The following is a 22,083-nucleotide window of genomic DNA, read 5'->3' as shown; positions in this document are numbered from 1 at the left end:
ATATTACAAAAATATCTATAGGCTAATGTAAAAAAAAAAATAGCAAATATGAATGGCAAATCAATAAATCCACACTGTCATTTCACACACCAAGCCAAATAAGGCGATGCGGAACTTTTCAGAAAACTGAAATAAAAGTTTAGGTTTAGAGTACAATTAAGAAGGCGATTAAAAAAACGATATGCTATTGCATATCAACCCTAACGAAAAATGACTATAATAAACTTCTAGCATGCACATTTCTATCGGCAATCATTGTGTGTGCCATAGTTATTTCACATAGTTATTTCACTGTTTTTTTTGCCTATATATAACCCTAACCCTATAGGGATATTATCACTATAATATCCCCAAAATATTCACACAGAAATAGTATCTGCATGATTAAATTATTGCGTTACAAGTTTTGATAGGCTATTCGTTCTAATCCATCACTCTCTCTCTCTCACACACACACACACACACACACACACACACACACACACACACACACACACACACACACACACACACACACACACACACACACACACACACACACACACACACACAGGGAGAGAGAGGTTTTTGCTTGAATCTCTCATATGGAAGACAATGAGCTTCAGTCGGTTTCCAGTCTACTGTCTCTGCTGCGACCACAGTCTGTGTTGGCAGAGTTTCGCCACTAGATGGCAACATAAAGTCTTGGTGGATCAAATAGACCGGGGCCATCGACCGGGGCTCGGTGCTAAACGACATGAAATAGGCTAGCCCCACATTATGCTGACAGTAAGATTAAAGGTTTCAGGCTTTCATCAGTTTAGGGGACACTGCCTGTTGAAATTACATCAAACCTTTATAGAGACTGACGCAGTCTTTCATTGACAAGCGCCCCTGTTTAATTTGGACTGAAAAAGGTAAATGAATATCACAAGGTTATATTGCGTCTCGCAAACATTTATTGGGGGAAAAACTTTGGCTATTGCAGTCAAGAAAGGGAGGATATATAGTTGCAGTCAGACAGTAGCCTATTTACATGTTTAAATATTATAGGTCTGCGTTTCAATACTTTTAAAATATGATTGACTGTTGCATAAATTGCATACATATGTCTGTTGAGTTTTAGCCTACTGAGGCTCTGGGCAAAATGCCCAAACTTTATACATCGAAAGGAAGACAATAACAATATTGCCTTATATGTGTTATTGTAATATTTAGTATTCTCACCTTAATAATGTTTCAGGTGACACTTTCATTACGGATTCAGTGTAAGCATTTTAAATTGACTGTGCATTTCTGAAGGCAGGGAAGTAGTGGAGGGCAAGCACGCCTAAACTCTGTTCACCCACCTTTTAATTTTGTGTGGAATAGAGTTTATAGCCTACCTTTTTTACCTTTTAGATTAATCCCCCATCAAGTAAATCCATAGGCCTATATAGTCAGAAGTATCAGAGTGATGTAAATTGTGAGGATATGGAGAAAACAAACAAATTAATATTCTTGTTTTTGTTTTTTGTTTTAGGTCTGTAGCGATTGTTTGCCTCATACCACTACATCACTGTCTAAAGATAGCCTATATACTGAAATCTATTAGTCAGGAATTATTTAGGCTGCAACCCCGACTGAAGGGGCAGGGCAGCTGCATGCCTCAGGCCCACAGACTGGACACAATGTCTTGTCGTTTTGTGAATATTCACGTCATACATCCCTCGGAGAATCGCCTTGGTCAACATGTTGCAAAGTATTTCAGATCTTCTGTCAACACGTCACAACAACTGGTTCCAATTAACACGAGGAGGGAAACAGGCCTGAGTGAATATCCAAAGCAGAACCACCTTGGCGACAAAGAAACCGTTCATAATGTAATAAATTATAGCACAGTTCATTTGGATGAAGGTCCAACTGTTCCCCTCTTTCAATAATATGTATCTCCAGAGCTAACTGCTACTCTTGAATTTGTTGACGACTTTCTTCTCCTTGACGCGCCTGTTCTGAAACCAGATTGTCACTTGTCTCTCTGTCAGATTTGTCTGGGCAGATATCCTCCTCCTTTTGTCCTTGGTGATGAATTTATTGGTGGCATACTCCCTTTCCAGTTCTTTTAGCTGTACCTTGGTGTATGGCACACGCTTCTTTCTCCCACGGCGAATGGAGTTGTCTCCACCAGATATAGAATCTGTAAAATAATAATAATAAAATAAATAAATAAACAAACAAATAATTAATTAAATACATAAATAAATAAGCATAATACTATATCTTAAACCACTTGCTAGCCTATAGATTGAAAGCATTTATGTTTCTTAGTGTTTCACAACATATAGCTACAGAACAAAACTGAACCTGGGACAGGTCTAAATAAATAAATAATTACACTTCATATCAGATAGTGCATGTGTATAAGTCTTTCTTGCGTACATTGCGTTATTTGTTACTAATTACCTTGTAAAGAGGATTTCCATAGAGGATTGGACTGTGGCTGGTCCTTGGTGCAGTAAACCTGGCCACTCCAGCCGTTGGTGATCGCCCATGGCTGGTATGGCTCCATGGGCAACAGGGACTCGTGGCGGGGCTCGGAGGGGGCGCTCAGCGCAGGTACGACGGGCACGTCCAGGTAGCTGGGCTGGTAAGGAGCCGAGGAATAGCCTTGATAGAAGGCAAACTCCTTCGCCCTGCCCGGGAACTCCTCACCAGAGACTGATGTGTCCATGTATTTATCCCCATAGCCAGAGGGCTGCGCACAAGGCTTGACGCTGCTGTGTGACATCCTACATGGGTAATAACTGCTGCCAAAATATCCATAGGGCAAAGATGCATTGGGCGAGCTCTGGGTGGCAGAACAGGGGCTGCATTGTTTGCCAGGCTCCCCCATGCCAGAGACTGGCACCTCACTCGCAGTGTAGGTGGTGCTCGGAGCCAGCGAGGTCGGATGCGCTAACAAATTCCTGCATTGGTTTGCAGCAAAATTGCCTCCTGTAAATCCCTCCATGGTTTTGCTTCTTTCATCCAAGCCGTTATCGTAGAGGAACATCACCGGGTCAATCCAGCGTGAATGGAGGAGTAATGAGGCGGTCATAGCATGCCCTACATCGAGACGACCAGTTCTTTTTCAAAATCCCCTCGACTGAACACAGATAGCGACTCTCGGAGAGTAACGATACCAACATGCCTGAGTACATAAAGATCGCAAGGTTATTGGCCAGGGCCACACACGTGATATGCAAAGGAGATGATAAACGTCTAGACAGCAGATAATGCAGATCAAGCTCTATATTTGTGGAGATGTTCATCAGGATATGCAATCTATCTTTTTATTTAAATCAGCATATTCATACATACTTTTTCATTCATATTTTGAATGTATTGCAATATTTCATTAAGGGGAGCACATTCCTTTTGCCTGAACAGGTAGTGATATCAGAATACTCCTATGTTGCATTTTGTATTGCAGCATCTGAATGACTAAAGGTGATAGGCTATCTGCTTCGACTTTTGGGAATGGATGCGCGTAATTACGCGCGCCATTTCAATTGCACATGCAGATCAAGGATAAACAAAGGAACTGGGAGGCGAGTTAGCCAGTCTGGATTCAAAATCAATTTCAGGTTTTAAAAACTAGAGCTTGCTTATTACTTCGGCATGAGCCTGGAGTCAAAGTCGAGATTTTTTTGTATTCATAAAATGCGCCAGCTTGACTGAAACGTTTGAAAGGCTTTGAGTGAGGTTTTTCATCATAATGATTTCACTGGCAGCTTTTGTATTTTCTAAATACCCTACGAGACTACCGGATGTGACATTTGGGAATATAAAATATAAAGACATTAATAAATGAAATTACGTCTAGGCTCAGAAAAAGTGCACAATAGCCCTATGGTATATCTGTCAAGGCAAACACAAGTCGACAAAATGGCAAAAGCAGGCCACGTTTGGCAGCGTCTTTTCCATATGGGTTAGACACGGCTGGAGGCCAAGGTCAAGTTGAAAGTTGTCTGCTGAAATGGCCACTTCACTTGACGTCAGGAAAGCCCGAGGAGACAACACTGCCAATCCCGAAGAGGAGACTTCACCCACAGGGTATGCTCGCTTTAATATAAAGTGGTCCATTTAAGCTATTTTAGGGAACTTTTCTCATTTATTTTATCATGCCAGTCTTTGGCAATAACAAAATGTGTTTTACGCGCGTTAATGAAGGGTTAAAATCAAGGTTCGAGTTCAACAATTTTATCACGCTAACAGTAAAAAAAGTGACCTCGGTAAGAAAATAAAACAACCTTGTTCCCCCCCCACATTTCGGTATTAGGCTATTACACTATAATGCGAAACAGACATCCATGGCGATTTATCATTCACGCAAAAAGCAAAGCTAAAAAGATAATGTCTATAGGATTAGAAAACAATTGATTAATTTCGAATGAATTCTCTGCAGAGGCCTGTGGTAAAACAGTGAATGAAGCAGTGGTTTACGGATTAAATGACTTTAAAACGTCCCTCAGCATGTTGGGCGAGGCTAGCAAGACGTTTATATATTTGGGTGGACATTTTTATTTTATTTTAATTATTTCGTTTTTGTTTTACATTTAAAGGTGAGATGTAATGGGACCTAAACACAATTTAACTTTTAAAATGTGAGGAATAGACTATAACGTTTACGCTCTTTATAGGCCTTTATCACCATACGTTCATAGCAGCATAGTAAAAAGACAGCATAAAAGTTGCCTATGCTTTTCTGAAAATAGGCCATATATTATTATTTTAATTGAAGGTTGTTTGACTTGCGATGATCACTGACAATGGCTAACCACTTTTTATTTAGGCCATCAATGCATTTTTGGTAAAAACAAAACAACAAAATAAACCAGATAGGTCGGATTGGTTCAGTTGCCGAGTTGCTAAATGAGTGCAGGCTGTCCAGACTGGACAGGAAACATCTCAGCCGTGTTGTTCCCACCTTGAAGGACGGCTGCCAAAACTGCATATAGCCTACATTTAGTAGCGTTGAAGAAATTCCTTGTAAAAATAACTAGTTACATATAAGCAGTAGCCGAATGTCACAACAAGTGCAGCACAAAACTGACAGAAATCATCGGTCAGCATCTCGATCATTTTGTCAAAGATGGAGTGTTGCTGGAACTCACACAGTCAACACACACACACACGCACACACACAGACAAAACCGCGGATCAAAGGTAGGCCTTTGCTAGCCTACCTGATATAGCCCAACTAATTGCTAATTATTTTCAAATTATATTAGCCTATCACACAGGCAATGCACGTAGGCTATAGGCCTAATAGGGGAAGCATCGAAATCCAATTGATGCCAATTAGCTACAACCAAAAATGTTAAACTTCTTTATGGACCTAGCATAACAGACCCGGGAGTTACAAAAGTGAAGGTTATAATTAGTTTGCTTGGCTCGCTTATGGACTGTTAGCGGCTAAATGCAGACTTAACTTTAGGAATTTCGAAAATTTGAATAATTATAACCTTTAAGAAAATCTGGATTTTTTTCTAAAAAAAAATAAGAAAAAAAGAAAAAAAGGCCACGACCAATAGCAAACAACACAGTTTGATAACAGCGTATAGGCCTATCTGTAACTGACTGTCATATAGCCTATACCCTGCTGCTAATGAATACGGTTAACTCTCTCTCTCTCTCTCTTGTATCTTTTATCGCCAATAGCAAAGGTGACGGTATAGGATTCATTAATTGACCCCCCCCCCCCCCCAAAGCCAGCACAAGAGATTGTGAGTGAAAACTGCGAATCCACTCGGCCCCGTAATGCTAAATATCAGTTAGCTATATTCTATGTGACTCCATATATCCGCCACAAAGACACGAATCCAGGCTATGGTGGATGCAAAAGCGTATTGAAATGTTTTAAAGAGGCGCGCATGGCGAGGAGAGCAGGGTGGTGTGAGGGAGTGTTGGACATGCAGGCTTCAGAGCAAAGTGCTGCTCTGTTAGCAATACCTGCCAAGCAGATAACAACACAGCTCTTAGCCTACAGTGCTTAATGGACTTTTTATGGGTTTGTCTTGTGATCGCATGACCTATGGCATCTTGGCCCCTCAGTGGCTCTTGGCAAACTCGATCAGAAACATGCCGCGCTCTTTGTCTAAGTGGAAATTGAAAAAAGACAGTAACAGTTGCTCCAAATCCACTGAATGATACGACCCCCCCCCCCCCCCATTTTTTTTAGAGCTGCAGAAACAACAGTTTAGGTCAAATGCTTAACAGATGTGTAATTAGGCAATAGGCCTATAGTCACAGAATTAAAAGGTGTTAAATTGAAATCTTCACCGGAAAGAAATGTCTATCAGCGGGGTAAGTCATGGCTATTAGTCAAAAAGGAGGAAATAGCCTTTAGGACTCATTTTTTAACAATGTGTGCATTAGTTTTGTCCCTCCCTGTTAGATGAGCGCAGCATCCGTTTTGTATCCAAGCGCCAATGAAAACGTTTTTTCCTACCTTAATGTGATTGGTGCATGCACTCAGAGACATGGAGAGAAAGTTGGCCGAATTGTAACTTTCGTTTTCTTCACTGGAGCCACAGGACTGTTTAGACGAGATAACGAGCATCTCGTGTTTATGACAATCTTCATAAGCAGAAATCTATATACTGAAAATATTTTATTTTATGGACCATTTAAATTCAATACCTGCAGTGTTCACCTCTTTGAATCTTGTTTAATTATCCTCAGTTTCTTTAAAAAAAAACTGAAATGACACAAAAATAATGAACCATATTCTTCTTTGCTCTTATTTGAAATATTTCTATATTCCAGCATTTGTTGGACATGCTTGGTTTTGTTTCCAAAATGTCAATCTTCCCCTAAGTTAACATCCATTGCAACTTGCATAGTTTTGAATTAATCAGACACATTTTGATTAAGACATTACAATCGGTCTCCTTTATTTTCAAACATTAGGATATGACATTAAGATCTTATCCCAAGTAACAATTCAAATATCAAGAGAAATAAACCCAATAGACAGGAGAAGGAAGAACGACAGCAAAAATAAATCAAAGATCACAAGCAATAGATAAATACATGGCGACTAAACCGTAATTCTCGGCTGTCTAGTGCTGGCAAATGAAGTGAATGAGGTCTCCTTCATAACACTATACTCTCCACAGCTGAGTCGTAACATTGGCAGAGGCGTCACTGCCACTCGGCCTATACAGTCTTTTGAGATCCTCCACCCATCTGAAAATTAAAAAGGGAGTGTTGCTTTTTTATAAAGGTAAGATCACACAAGAGACATGTTTTCCAACAGGAGATAAGTGCTCACGATATGTCACGTTCTTTCACGTTGTGTTGGAGCTCTGTCGGCTTGGTCTCGGCTCACAACTTTTGAAAAAAGAAAAGAAAAAGGTCCTTGGAGGCGAAATGCACCCTAACTAACTGTGTGTTAGTCCTGTGTGGAGTGGGGCCAGGCCTGGTGAGGCTGTGGACGGGGTGGAGGTGGACTTCCTCTACTGGCCCTCCTCTTCACGCAGGAACTGGAACACGGAGGAGAAGTCTTTGGTGGCATAACCGCGTGCACACATCATACGGTAGATCTGATGGGCCAACGAGCCCAGAGGGACCGGAGTCTTTGTGTTGGTGGCTGTGTTCTGCGCCAGCCCCAGATCCTGAAAAAGGGCAGGGAAAAAAGTAAATATACATCATATATATATATCAGCAAAAGCCAAGAGCCGAATATTAAGCAGCAAAATTATTGACCATCTATTCTAGGTGTCACAGTTCAAAGAAAACTGACATATTTCTGGTCATTTTGATGAAATTAACAAATAAATACACCATGACTCCGTTTCAACAGGGATAAATAATGCAGAATATTTAACTGAATCATGTGATGTGAGATAAGACACAAATGTAATTTAGATAACACACAATCTCTCTTCCTCATATGTCTTCAATATACAACTTACACACAAATTGCTCATGAAGCTGAGATACATAAATAAATTGGATAATATTAATTCATTCCCTTCCAGCAACATTTCATTTGAGAGCATATTTTATTTTTTGTATTATTAGCAAACATGTTTATCGCTGGTGGGACTAATAATAATAATAATAATAATATAAAATATAACTTGGTTCGGCCAAGGAATATACTTTATTTACCCTTATCTGTAATTAGGAATACAGCCACAAACCTAAAGACTGATATTAATTTTAATTGTTTGTGTGTGTGTGTGTGTGTGTGTGTGTGTGTGTGTGTGTGTGTGTGTGTGTCTCAAAACAAAATGTAAGCCCAGAAAATGTAAGTGTCCCTCACTCAGGAGTCCAGCAGAGAGCAACAGGATATTAAACTGACCTTAGCCATCAGCTGGGTGCCAAAGCCTCCTTGATAGTTGTTCCCAGAAGGGACGCCCTCCATGACTCCAGGCACTGGGTTGTAGGTGTCACTGGACCAGCACCGGCCTGAACTCATGTTCAGGATCTTGGCCAAGAGCTTTGGATCAAGACCTAGTCTGTGAGAGACGAGGGAAATTCCCATTTATTTACACAAAGTTTAATGCCACTGCTTCTGCAGAAACTATTCTATATTCAGATTCCCATTGGTTATAATTAAGGAAGCATTCACCTGATTCCAAGGTTCATTGTCTCTGAAGTCCCAATCATTCCAATGGCTAACAGCATGTTGTTACAGATTTTAGCTGCCTGCATATAACAGGAAGCAGTTTTCCAAGTAAGCAATTAACAAACACACATGCACGTGCACACAAACAAGCTTTGTACACGTGACTTAAGAAATCCACATTAATGAAAGAATCCTGCCACTGAACAGCTGATATGAAATATCTGCTCATACCTGTCCAGTCCCAACCTGACCGCAGTAAACCACGTTGGCTCCCATGCAGCTCAGCAACTCCTTGGCAGCTGTGAATTCTTCCTCTGCTCCTCCGACCATAAAAGTCAGCTTCCCCGAACTGGCAGCACCCACACCTGCATGGGAAAGCCAGGGAAACCATGCTTTAACACAAAGCCACATTTCAGTGATGTCGGTATATTCCGCTGACATTTTTCCAAGTTCCATTAGATCAGGCATGTCCAAAGTCTGGCCCGGGAGCCAATTGCAGCCCGTGGAACGATTTTAAGTGGCCCTCATCTTGTCTCAATATATACTATTATGTGGCCCTCCACACAGTATTGGTTAATTAAGCAAGTTCAACAAGCATTTTTTCAAATTCACCTAACGATGACAGCACTATCATACAGTTTGTAGACAAGCACCAAGTGGAACTAATGTTTTCAGACGGTAAACAAAATCCATAAGAGTACATTTGTATTGAATGTGATTTGTTTATTTTTTATTTTTATAACCCGATGCGAGAAGCGGCTGGCCCCCCGGTATTTTCACATGATCTAATCTGGCCACCATTCAAAAAAGTTTGGACACCCCTGCATTAGATGAAATCAAACAAAGGAATTTGAAGGCAATGATATGTATATCAAGAATTGCTGATCATTTCTTTCCTCATGAAGCAGCTTGTGCAGACATCTGCCAGCTTCAATCCGCTTGAGGATACATGCTGACCATGTGCGGAAATATGACTTCAGCTCAAAAACTTTGTTTCATGTCAAAACTAAATGAATATTTCAACCCAAAATTAAAATTCAGTCATAACCGATTCAGCCTCAAACTCGTTTGTAAGATAAGTTAGCCCTATACTATACTATAGCATCTCAGCCTTCTCCCAAGCTATTGAACTTAATGAAGGATTAAAAAAGGGGGGTGCCCATTTATTTTATAAACAATTATTGTATTGATTTCTGTTATATTTGATCATTAGATGTGTGAGAGAGGGTATGACATCACAAAGGTCATAATCTAGATAGGAAACTGGCACAAATATGTTGTACTTCATCCTGCGTTCACATCATGCTGGGAGATAAAAAAAAATATATATAATACAATATAATATATAAATAATAGTTTCCAACTAAACATAGTTATTCTTATTCTAAAGTCTGACAATAATCATTACAAAGTGTGTAGGAAGTTGCCATGTTGTCATCCAGACAGCAGGTTGACACAAACTTCTGAGTGGATTCTCTGATTATTTATGCATTATGGCAAAGGAGGCAAATGGAGGATCACAGGTGAAACTCGGTGAAAAGAAACTTGGCCCAATCTTCCGTTTAATCTCTTATTCAATAAAGTCGTGATCTTGGAATTAGGTTCTGACTTTTTTTTTTAATTAACACAATTTTGTTATCCACATAATCATCACCTTACATTATACTTGGTGGTGGTGCTCCATAAAAAAAAGAAAAAAAGTTAAATTATCTTTAAATATTTGCTCAACTGAACTCCACCCAGATAGAACCTTATAATTCCAAGCTCAAAGTTACAGAAGGCATCCAGAGTAAAAGAGAGCTGTAAGAATATATTATAAAATATATTTCTGTCACCAGCGAGGCAATCAGACTAGGTCTGCCACATTTAGTGAGACGCCTCAGCTGTGAGAAAGTAGCTTTGTTGATTTTCCATGATTGTTCCAGTAAAAGCATTCCTCTCAACTGTGCAGCTGCCAAAACCTCACTGACGCATTCAGAGCAAAATGACAGAACAGAAAACTAGAGGAACATTGTTGTTTACCATCAAAGAGAGCATAGACAACTACTACCCAATTATAATGTCTATGTTGGAGGAGAAGGGGGGGGGAACTCATCCCACCGAAAAACTGACAGGCGGCCATTTTTGTCTAAGCTGAGTTGGTTTTTGTTTTGGGCTTGTCTATATGCGTGTGGGCTTTTCCTGTAATACAAGTCCTGGCTACAGTGCAATCCTGTGGGGAATGACAACATACTAGGTTCTTCTCTACTCGTAGCCAATCTTTTTCACTCTCAATCTCTCTCATTTAAAATCTCTGGTAAAGCCCTTTCCAAAGGGAAGCGTTCCAATCTGATGAAAATGAAAGAAGGCAGAGAGTTATCTCATCTGTCCTTGCACTCTTCACACACAGACAACCACACACATGTTGACTCAATTATACCCGGCCCCCTCGTGTGCTTTTATGTTGAAGCTCTTGCCACATTGGATTAAACAGTCATTGCCATGATGCCGCTCGACTTCTTTTGATTTCTGTCTGGCCACTGGAGGTGCTCCAAGAGTTTCATTTAGGAGCTGAAGCTTGGTCACTGGAATCATACACTAAGTATGACATACACCACAGTTTGCACTATTTAAACTGCCACCACACCACACACACACAAGTTCAATGTGGAGAGCTGGACAACCTTAATCCATGTGCACTACCACAGGAAGGAAGCATATAAATCATTACTAATCTTTAGGGCCTGATCGTAAAAAGGACCAACTTCAATTCAAAGAAAGTGCCTGTCCTGATGTTGAGAGGCCGAGTTCAAACAAACTGTGTGTGTATGTCTGTGTGTGTGTGTGTGTGTGTCTGTGTGTGTGTGGACCCCCAAGACGGTCAGAGCTCACACTTTACAGCTAGGAACATTCCTGAGGGCAGAAGCCGGCGCCCCTCCTCATCTCCCCTCACTCCCAATCAATGAAGACTCTGGACTCAGGTGCTGCTCTTCAGGAACCAGCATTTACACAAAGAGTCGCAAAACTGGATATGCCATTACTAGAGAAATAAGTACCGAAATGACAATAATGGCTATTTGACTATTTCAAATGACACTGAGACTGCCGACATGTAGAGTTAGTGTGTTTCCTGTATAAAAAAATATAACTGATGCGACTTCCCGATATTCTATATGGACATATGGAAACTCATGGTCTCACAATGTACAGTGTTACATCCAACTTCCCTTTTTGAATCAAGTAAAATGAGCAATGCCAGACTATTACAGGGATAATAGTTTGGTATTACACTGAAATAAAAATATTTAAACAATGTGCACAATGTTTTGTATTTGCAGGGATGGATAAAATGTGGTTCATTTGAGCAGCTGAAATTGGTAGTAATGCATTGCTTGTCATTTTCACAAAGTGTGGTTTCCAGACTGAATTTCAATCACTGAAGCCCTCCATATTCTCATATCCGATCAGCCCGTGACGTCAGTCAAGTATGACGTCAGTTCATCCTAAGTACATATAGCGAGGATTTTACGTCACCTCCCTCTCTGGCTGGATCATAACAGCAGCCGGCATCGCGGCGGTTCGTCTCCTCTGAAGCTGTTGTTTCGCTATCTTCTACCATCTGCGGATCGATCCGGGTTCCAAGTGGTTATTATCCGTGGATCACTCAGATTTCGATGACAATATCTAGTTCCGGAATGGGAACGGTGGCATGCAGCCGTTTACGCGGCGCGTCAAAGGTCAGAAAATGTTTAATCTCCAAGGAGGACAGGAAGGCCGGGCACACGAGCACTGCGAGCGCCCCTATCGCTTTGTTCCTGAGTCGCCCTCCTCCCTCATCGCTATGAAGAGCTTAAGTTTTGTGCAAAACGTTTATCTTCAAGAAAAGCTGATCAGGGATCAACTCAACTGCGGGATTCAATGTTGAATGCTGGACTCTGTCAGAGAGCATTATTACATCATTACGTTACGCCGATCATCGGGACGAGACCCACTCCGATCATCCACTGATGCATGTCCGCCTCCAGGTTTTGGACGCTCGACTCGACTCTTCAATAATCAGCAGCCCCAGGTCAAGGCTGCGCTAGCCTAGCTTCTAACTTCAATGTCAGGGAAACTCCTGGGTGTCGTCACTTCACCGATACGGAGCCTGGAGATGGAGTCCTCCAAAAGCAAAATATTTCACAATCAAGCACGCTGTTTATACATCCATGGCTGTAGCGCACTGTTGTGAAAATGAAAAAGAGCGTGACTTCTTGTCTCACTATACTCTTCGGCCATGCTCAGACCGGGAGTTTCAACCGGAAACAGCGGCAATGACAGTCCGTCTGCATCGATAAAAAACGTCATATTGGAGCTACAATATCGTTATATAAATATCAACAACTAACCAACACTGCTGGCCTGTAAGGAAACAGTATGAATCGAACCGCTGAGCGTCATGTCAAATTGGTCATTCAGTGGCGTTTTACTGCCATATATCTAACGTTAGTGCCCACAGCTGCCCGCTAGCATTAGCTACAGTACCAGAGCGGATCAACGCCTTGCGTTGCCCCATGTGGCAGCTCCGCGTCAGCCAGGAAGAGGCTCGCGCTTCATTAATGCAAAAAATATAGCTGATAATATACAATTCGATTCACATTGAAGTACACCCTGGGGTTTGGTTTTTGTGCTCATTCTCCCGGCTACAGCAGACATTCCTTAGTAAAGATACCATCTCATTCTCCGGGCTACAGCTTACATCCTCAGTAAAGATATTTGCAAAAGCATCGAGCAGGTGGTAGAGCGGGCCCGGTATAAATCATTTCACACCTGTTCAATATTATAACCTACCAGAATTACACCAAACCGGTATAACTAATTTTACCACTAGGTGTCGCACTTGACTTGACTCAGCAGCTGGGTAGCCGCTCCTATAGACGCGGTTTTAACAATAACAACCGTCACAACTCACCTGAATATCTGGTTTACTTCCTGTATAGATAGCTGAGTGCAGGCGGATATTTGTCTCAAATTAAATGTTAACGTTAGGCCGTGTCTCCGACAGACACAGTAACAACGTAGTCTATTTCGGTCTTTATGTCTTGTAGTAGTTAGTAGTTGTTGATAGTTGCCATAACAACCACCCCTGTCGGAAAGACAGGGGTGGGTAATAGGAACCGTTGTTGTCTGGTCCAGAGCTAGCCTGAGAGGCTAATAAAAGCTACATGTTAGAGTAAGCTGACTATCAGTACGTTATTGCACGCATAGGTCTATCTTTACATTTAAATGTTTACATAGCAAAAAAAATAAAAATAGAAGTATGTTCTATGTTCTCCCCCCCCCCCCCCCCCCTTCGGGGCCTCTACACCCCTCCACGAACTCCCAGTTCACCAACAACCAACCATGACGTCTTCCTTCCAGGATGAAGCGGAGGATGCTGCCCCTTCCTCTACCTCTTTGCTCCTCCACCTCTCCCCACCCCCCTCCCCCATTCCATTCTCCAGCAGGTTGAACGAACTGATAAGCGTTGGCCTGTCTATGATCCCCCAGTCCCCCTATCCATCTAAGCCCCCTCGTTCTACCCTCCCGCCCCCAAACCTGCCCCCTCGACCGTCCACTCCCTCACATGCCCTCCAGCCCTCTCCCATACTGCCATGCCCCACGCCCCCCGACCCACCACTCCCGACCCCGAACCTGGCCCCCCGACAGTCCCCTCCCTCACATGCCCTCCAGCCCTCTCCCATATGCCCCCACACCCCCCGACCCACCACTCCCGAACCTGGCCCCCCCACAGTCCCCTCCCTTACATCCCCCTCAACCTACCGGCTCCCCGCCCCCCCCACCCACCCTCTCTTTGCCATCCCCCTCGACCCACCCCCGACCCACCACTGCTGACCCCGAACCTGGCCCCCCGACCGTCCCCTCCCTCACATGCCCTCCAGCCCTCTCCCATACTGCCATGCCCCACGCCCCCCCCGACCCACCGCCAACCCACCACTCCCGACCCCGAACCTGGCCCCCCGACCGTCCCCTCCCTCACATGCCCTCCAGCCCTCCCATACTGCCATGCCCCACGCCCCCCCGACCCCGAACCTGGCCCCCCCACAGTCCCCTCCCTTACATCCCCCTCAACCTACCTGCTCCCCGCCACCCCCACCCACCCTCTCTCTGCCATCCCCCACGCCCCACCACTGCCGACCCCGAGTCGGCAGAGTCTGCAGTGGTTGCAGTCCCCCAAGAGTCGACACGCCCCACCCCCGCCCGTCCAAGACCCCCCCCAATCTGCCCCCCCCCCTCTGTGGTCCAAGTCCCCAAGCGTCGACCAGCCTGACGCCAGACCCCTCCATCCCGGCCTGTCCCGATAGAAACAAGGTCCCACAGCATAAAGGAACTGCACCAGCATACACTAGAAGTGGAACTGGCTGCGATAAACCACTATTGGTCTATCGATCCAATGCTTCGATACCAGTCTTGATTTCATACAGACATAATACTTTCCCCCCCAACACGATCTGTCTCTAAATCAGACTTAATCTCCATTCCCCTTGTGAAGCAAACGATACAAGTTCCAGGCTCTAAAAATATTAAAGCCGCACTCCTTAATGTTAGGTCGCTGTCAAATAAATCTCTCCTCATCAGTGATCTAATTACCAGTCATAATCTGGATTTAATGTTCCTCACCGAAACCTGGCTCGATATGAACAACAGAGTGGCTGTTCTGTCCGAATCAGCACCGCCTAATTATAGCTTCATTGACACTCCCAGAGCTGATAAGAGAAGGGGGGGGGGGGGGGGGGGGGGGGAGTAGCGATTGTCTTTTCTGATATGTTTCAATATAAGCAGGTAACATTTGGAGACTTCTCATCGTTCGAATACCTTGCTGCTATTCTGAAATGCTCAACCACTGTGTTACTGCTGAATATCTATAGACCACCAAAATACTCAGACAGCTTTCTCGTTGAATTTGCTGATCTACTCTCCTTAATTTTCATGGAACATGACTGTATATCTATTGCTGGGGATTTCAATATTCATATTGATAACCCCAATGATAATTTTGCCAAAGAACTGAATATCTTACTTGATACTTTTGATCTGTCTCAACATGTTTCAGGGCCTACTCACAACCGAGGCCATACCCTGGATTTAGGTATTACTAGGGGCTTCAAGTCCTCTTCTGTGTCGACTATTGATGTTGCATTGTCTGACCATCTTTGCATCTTTTTTTAAATGAAAATCTCCCCTGAGATCATTAATAGGTCACAAACCGTTAAAAGACGAGACATTAATGTAGGCACCAGCGCGCTGTTTATGGAGACATTTTCTTTATCTCCTCCCACATCAGCTTCTGTCAATGACATTCTCGATAACTTCAATTCAACAATTCTGAATGCTATTGATAGTGTGGCGCCTGTTAGGTTAAAATTGCTGTCTGGCAAGATTAAAGCACCCTGGCGAAATTCTGCATCCGTTAGATGCAAAAAGAAAGATTGCAGGAAAGCTCAGCGTAAATGGCGGAAAACTAATCTTCACATTCACTATGATATTTACAAAGAAAGCCTTCACTCCTACAACCTCGAACTGAAAAGGTCGAGACAATGGTTCTTTTCCAAGATAATTAACAAAAATGTGAACAATGCACGCACTCTATTTGCCACAGTTGATAGACTGACTAACCCGCCTCTCTGTGTAGCACCTGAGTTCCTCTCTACTGTCAAATGTAATGAGTTTGCTGCCTTTTTTACGGATAAAATTATTAATATCAGGCAGGCTATTAGTGGCTCCACACCAAGAAATGCTGTGACATCATCCTACCCGCAGATCCCTAGTTCGATAAATTTGTCCCAGTTCAGCGTTATCGACCACGACATCTTAGAGGAAACTGTGCAAGGCCTTAAATCATCTTCGTGCTGTCTCGATACCCTTCCAACAAGCTTTTTCAAAAGCGTTTATAACTGTCTGTCGTCGGACCTATTGCAAATAGTTAATAGCTCCCTTTTGACCGGCACTTTTCCTGAGTCCCTGAAAACTGCAGTTATTAAACCCCTACTAAAAAAGCGTAGCCTTGATGCATCGGTAATCAGTAACTACAGACCAATATCTAATCTCCCCTTTATAGCCAAAATAATTGAAAAGGTTGTTTACCTACAACTCAATAGATTCCTAACCTCAAATTATCTCCTAGATAAACTCCAATCAGGCTTTCGCCCCCCATCACAGCACAGAAACCGCGCTTACTAAAGTCATAAATGACATCAGAATGAACACAGACTTAGGCAAAAATTCGATTCTAGTGCTACTGGATCTTAGCGCTGCATTTGACACTGTTGACCACTCAATTTTATTGGACAGACTGGAAAACTGGGTTGGGCTATCGGGTACGGTCCTCCAGTGGTTTAAGTCCTATCTTCAAGACAGGAAGTACTTCGTCTCCATTGGCAATTACACATCTGACCTAACTAGGATGACTTGTGGGGTGCCTCAAGGATCCATTATGGGGCCCGTTCTCTTCAACCTTTATATGCTCCCTCTAGGCCTAATTATGCAAAAAAACAAAAGTAGCCTATCATAACTATGCAGACGACACTCAGTTGTATATAACTCTTTCCTCAGCTGACTATGCCCCCATAGAATCATTGTGCCAGTGCATTGATCGAATCAAGAACTGGATGTGCCAGAATTTCCTACAGCTAAACAAAGACAAAACAGAGGTGATCGTCTTTGGCCCCAAAGAACAAAGGCTTAAAATCACTGTACGCCTTGAGTCTCTATCCCTGAAGCCTAAGGATCAAGTCAAAAATCTTGGAGTTATTATTGATTCCGATCTCAACTTTAACTCCCACATTAAGTCAATTAGAAAATCAGCTTTTTATCATCTTAAAAATATAGCAAGAATTAGGGGATACATGTCCAGACAGGATCTAGAAAAACTAATTCACGCCTTCATTTATAGTAGGTTAGACTATTGCAATAGCCTTTTTTCTGGTCTCTCCAAAAAAGAACTTAGGCAACTTCAACTCATTCAGAATGCTGCTGCCAGAGTTCTAACGAAGACTAAGAAAGCTGATCATATCACTCCAGTTCTTAAGTCCTTACACTGGTTGCCAGTGTGTCATAGAATATTAAATATATTATATATATATATATATATATATATATATATATATATATATATATATATATATATATATATATATATATATATATATATATATTAAATTTTAAAATACTGTTATTAGTCTATAAATCACTTAATGGCCTAGGCCCAAAATACATAGCTGAACTGCTCCCACGCTACGAACCGTCTAGAACTCTTAGGTCAACAGGGTCCAGCTTATTAACTATCCCTAGGATCAAATCAAATCATGGGAAGGCTGCATTTACCCACTATGCTTCTGCTAGCTGGAACAAATTGCCTGAAGACCTCAGATCTTCCCCAACCTTACTTACTTTTAAAAATAGACTAAAGACTTTTATGTTTACCATTGCTTTTAACTGCTGACAGCTACTATGCAAACCCAATGAGTCCTCTATAAGTTTTTAGCTCTTTCTGCAACTGCTGCGCCTGTTGCTTAAAGTGATAATCTCTAAGATTTCAGCTTTGTTCTCTTGGGTGACACCTAGGGATGGGTACCGAGACCCGGTACCAAACGGGCCCCGGGGCCGGATTTCGGGATACCGGAGGATCAATAAGCTTTCACGTTAACGGTTCCCTTATCGGTACTGTCTGGAGTGGAGAAATTAAGAAAATAGATTTCCTATAGGCTATATAATTGCTAAATAAACGTTACGTTATCTTGCACATTTTATCTCACCAACTCCGTAAGACAGGCCTATGATGTGTTTTTTGCGATTTCAGAACAAGAAAAGGAATAATCTTTTCCGCGTTGCACTCTCCGTCAGACGAGAGAGTCAGACACAGCTGCTGCACTGCCAGCCAAGACGAGAGGAGTGAGGACTGAGAGAGGAGAGGGGAGGGGCTGGGGGCGTGCCTGAGAGCACCCACCACACACATGCACAGCACAGGGAACCGGCAAGCAGGCAGATAGACTAGACATGCAACTGAGCAGAGCACACGTTAAGAATGGCTGAAAGAACGAAGCGATATAAAGTGTGGTTGTACTTCACTCGAGTCGATGGTGACAATTCACGTTGTCACAAGTGCAAAACCTTCGCTAGTAAAAGGTGGAAACACGAGCAATTTGTCTAAACACTTAGCCAAAGTGCATCACATTCAAATGGAGAAATCTGGAAGAAATGCACAGTTTTTGACAAGCTAGCTCGCCCTCCATCATCTCCTGTCAATGATGCCACGGTTGCGTTACCCAGTCTACCTCATCAGGTAACTATGTGAACATGGTAATGATTAAGACGAGAGTAGTAAAACATTTCCCCGCTGTTTGGGTGTGTTAATCATAAATACAGTCTGATATAAATCGTCAGGTGACGTGACGGTCATCATCTCAGTTGTCGTTCAGAAATTTTACTTTCAGAGCAGGGGGGGATTTTTATTTGGTGATTTGGGGGGGAAGTACAGCAGACAGATACTGTCTTGCTTTATTTTTATGATGCTTTCCCTAGCTGAATGTTGCTATTGGCACAGTGTGGTAGAAGGATATTTTAGGATATTTAAATTAATAATAAAAACGCACCCATTAAGATTTTGCTACTTTTTTTTGTTAAAGCTGAGCCTGCAGCTACAATGAACCAGCCCAGTCCCACTCCCACCCCTCCTCCCTCTACTGCTGGTCCAAGCACAACCTCCTTCACCATGGCAGCTAGTGGGAGAATGACTGAGGAAAGGATAAATGAGTGCCACCTAACTGTGACCAGGTTAATTTGTCTCTTTTTTCCCCCCTTTCTCCTCTTAAAAATAACAAAAAGAACCGACAACAACCAGTCCCATTTGTTTCGGGATTTTTTTCTCGTAAAAATAACAAAAAGTACCGATAAGAGTAGCGTTAAAGTACCGGATCGATAAGCAGTATCGATAAGAGTACTAGTATCGTTAATTCCTTAAAGGAACACTCTGCCCATTTTCAACCAGCTTTGTATCATTAGAACATCAGTAGTATATCAGAAAACTGTAAACGGTTTTGAAGTCTGTCATTTAATTTGACAGTTGTTGAGTGTTAAAGTGTGGACCAGTGACATCACTGGTCCACACTAACTCAAATTAATAACTCATTAACTCAAATCAACTCTCAATAACTGTCAAACTAGATGAATGACTTCAAAACCGTTTACAGTTTGAGAGTTGATTTGAGTTAATGAGTTATTAATTTGAGTTAGTGTGGACCAGTGATGTCACTGGTCCACACTTTAACACTCAATAACTGTCAAATTAAATGACAGACTTCAAAACCGTTTACAGTTTTCTGATATACTACTGATGTTCTAATGATACAAAGCTGGTTGAAAATGGGCGGAGTGTTCCTTTAACAATACCCATCCCTAGTGACACCTATGGTGATGAGTGGTAATTGCAGGTGACATCCAAACAGTGTTGCATTATGTGACATTAGTAATGTCACATAATGTCACTATATACTGCAAAGGCTTCCATCATTGGACCATAGCCTCAATCAACATTGTGACTCTTAATTTTTTTTCTTTTTTTCGATGAAAATCTTTGAGATAACAACTTTAAATCAGGATTCTGAGAATAAAGTCAGAATTTTGAGATTAAAGTCAAAATTCCGAGTTACTGTCAGAATTTTGAGAAAATAGAGTTTTGAGATTAAAGTCAGAATTAGTCAGAATTCTGCGGGGAAAAAGATGCATACTATGTGACATCACTAACAATGTCACTGATGGCATTATCAATGGTGTACATGTCGCGGGTCCCTAGATTTTTCCGACATCAAAATAGGGTCACGAGCCAAAAAAGGTTGAGAACCCCTGACTTAAATGCATAAAATAAGGTATGTGGTTAACAAAAGTTTATGGGAGTGGTAATTTGTGTTCAGCAGGATCATCTTCACGAGCGTGAATTACTCTTATGCCTTTTGAAGCGTTTTCTGAAAAACATATTTGTTTCAAAAGTCATAAAAGTGATTCACATTGGTAAAGATTATCCTGCTGAACACAAATTACCACTCCCATAAACTTTTGTTAACCAAAGACCTTATTTTATGCCTTTAAGTGAAATCCACACTCTAAAACACCATTCACTTTTCCCCGTAAGCTCCAACATGCTACTTCCGGACTCATTCCTAAGGTGCTCTATTGACGGCTATATATTAACAGCAATTATACTGTTACGACTGTGTCGTTTGTTTTTCTTCTTTTCTTTGTGAACTATATAGTTTATATGTAGACTCGTCAATGGACTAAGAGTCCGGTCCATTTTCCTCGTCGGACGGGCACATTAGCTATTTCCGTGACATACTTCTTGGTTGCGGGTGTTTATCTTGTTGTCGACAGTGTCTTTGGCTCAGTCTTTCCCAGGTGCAGCTGGTTGGAGATTTGAGTGGACTGATTACATGCAACAGTTGCTGATTGGATAGCAGCTCTGTCTGTCTGCCTACATAGGGGACTCATTCCAACATGGCGACAGAGTTGTACTGGAGTGTGAGACCAGTACCCTCTCATCCGCGCATTAACACCTTTCATTCAATTGTTTCCTTTGTGCATTTTGGTTTGTTTCTAAATCATGTTTATTTCTTTGTGTCTTGCAGGAACGAGGCGCTACCTTTTGTGGTAGGGAACAGCAGTGCTGACCGAGGGGTTAACATCAGGTATTGAAGGCGGCGGCCTGCTGGACCAGATTTCCTGTCAGTTAGAGCATCCTCGTTCCTTTTTCTCTCCTTTTTTGAGCAATAAACATTTTTGTTGCAAATCTGATACCGTTTCTGTATATTTCATGTTACAGTCCTAACTCCTAGACTTGGGGCGTAACATATACAAACACTATCCTGATTACACGTACACACACACTAGGAGTGGGGGGAGGAATCGATTCTTAGATGCATCGAGATGCGGACGTGGACGATTATGAATCGATTCACAAATGTCAATAATCTATTTTTTTTAAACGTTAGTTGTAACGTGATGTTGACGGAGCGAAAAGGCGGAACTAAACTGCGAGCAGAGGCAGCGCCCGGACAGTTTACGGTGCGGCGCAGGCTGACAGCCGAAAGAAAAACAAATGCATGTGAAGATGGCAGAATATGAAATCAGACACACCGGCTGTAGTTGCTCCCAACCAGCCAACAATCGAGCAAGCAATGCCATCAAAGCATCCACCCAACTCAGAAAGGGCGAAACGAATCACAAAATCCATTGCAACTTTTATTGCCATGGATATACGTCCGTACTCAGTCGTTGAGAACCAGGGGTGTTGCGCAATTTGGAGCCGAGGTACAACGTCCCATCTCGCCAGCTTTTTACCGACACAGTGATCCCCAGACTGTACAATGAGACCAACGCCGAAGTTGCACTGAAGAAAGCAGGTAGATATCTCTAACTTCTGACGTGTGGACATCCATTGTTACTGCGCACATCATCACTGAACACTGGCAGTGGCAGCTAGCGTCTCATGGACT

At 42.3% G+C, this 22,083-nt stretch overlaps 2 protein-coding genes across 2 annotated transcripts in view; both read right to left on the bottom strand.

Annotated features, from left to right (window-relative positions):
* Positions 1-1,916: 1,916 nt before the first annotated feature.
* On the bottom strand, positions 1,917-3,082 carry hoxa13b (homeobox A13b; the record flags this gene model as incomplete). The annotated part of the gene is made up of 2 exons (XM_083648627.1): positions 2,422-3,082; positions 1,917-2,155 (listed from the first exon to the last, which is right to left on the bottom strand). Exons 1-2 carry the CDS (start codon positions 3,053-3,055, stop codon positions 1,917-1,919), a joined length of 873 nt encoding a protein of 290 aa, XP_083504753.1. The 5' UTR covers positions 3,056-3,082.
* A 3,790-nt stretch (positions 3,083-6,872) lies between these two features.
* Positions 6,873-22,083, bottom strand: part of hibadhb (3-hydroxyisobutyrate dehydrogenase b) — an 18,017-nt gene continuing 2,806 nt past the window's right edge. The window contains exons 5-8 of the mRNA XM_083647007.1: positions 8,810-8,943; positions 8,582-8,658; positions 8,312-8,468; positions 6,873-7,619 (exon numbers count right to left, since the gene is read on the bottom strand). Of these exons, the coding sequence (XP_083503133.1) occupies positions 7,461-7,619; positions 8,312-8,468; positions 8,582-8,658; positions 8,810-8,943 (527 nt within the window). The 3' untranslated portion in view covers positions 6,873-7,460. The remainder of the gene's footprint in view (positions 7,620-8,311; positions 8,469-8,581; positions 8,659-8,809; positions 8,944-22,083) is intronic.

The sequence above is a fragment of the Poromitra crassiceps genome (genome assembly GCF_964638095.1).
Source record: "Poromitra crassiceps genome assembly, chromosome: 1".
NCBI classification, from domain to species: domain Eukaryota; kingdom Metazoa; phylum Chordata; class Actinopteri; order Beryciformes; family Melamphaidae; genus Poromitra; species Poromitra crassiceps.
This window is presented reverse-complemented; position numbering and strand designations above follow the sequence as displayed.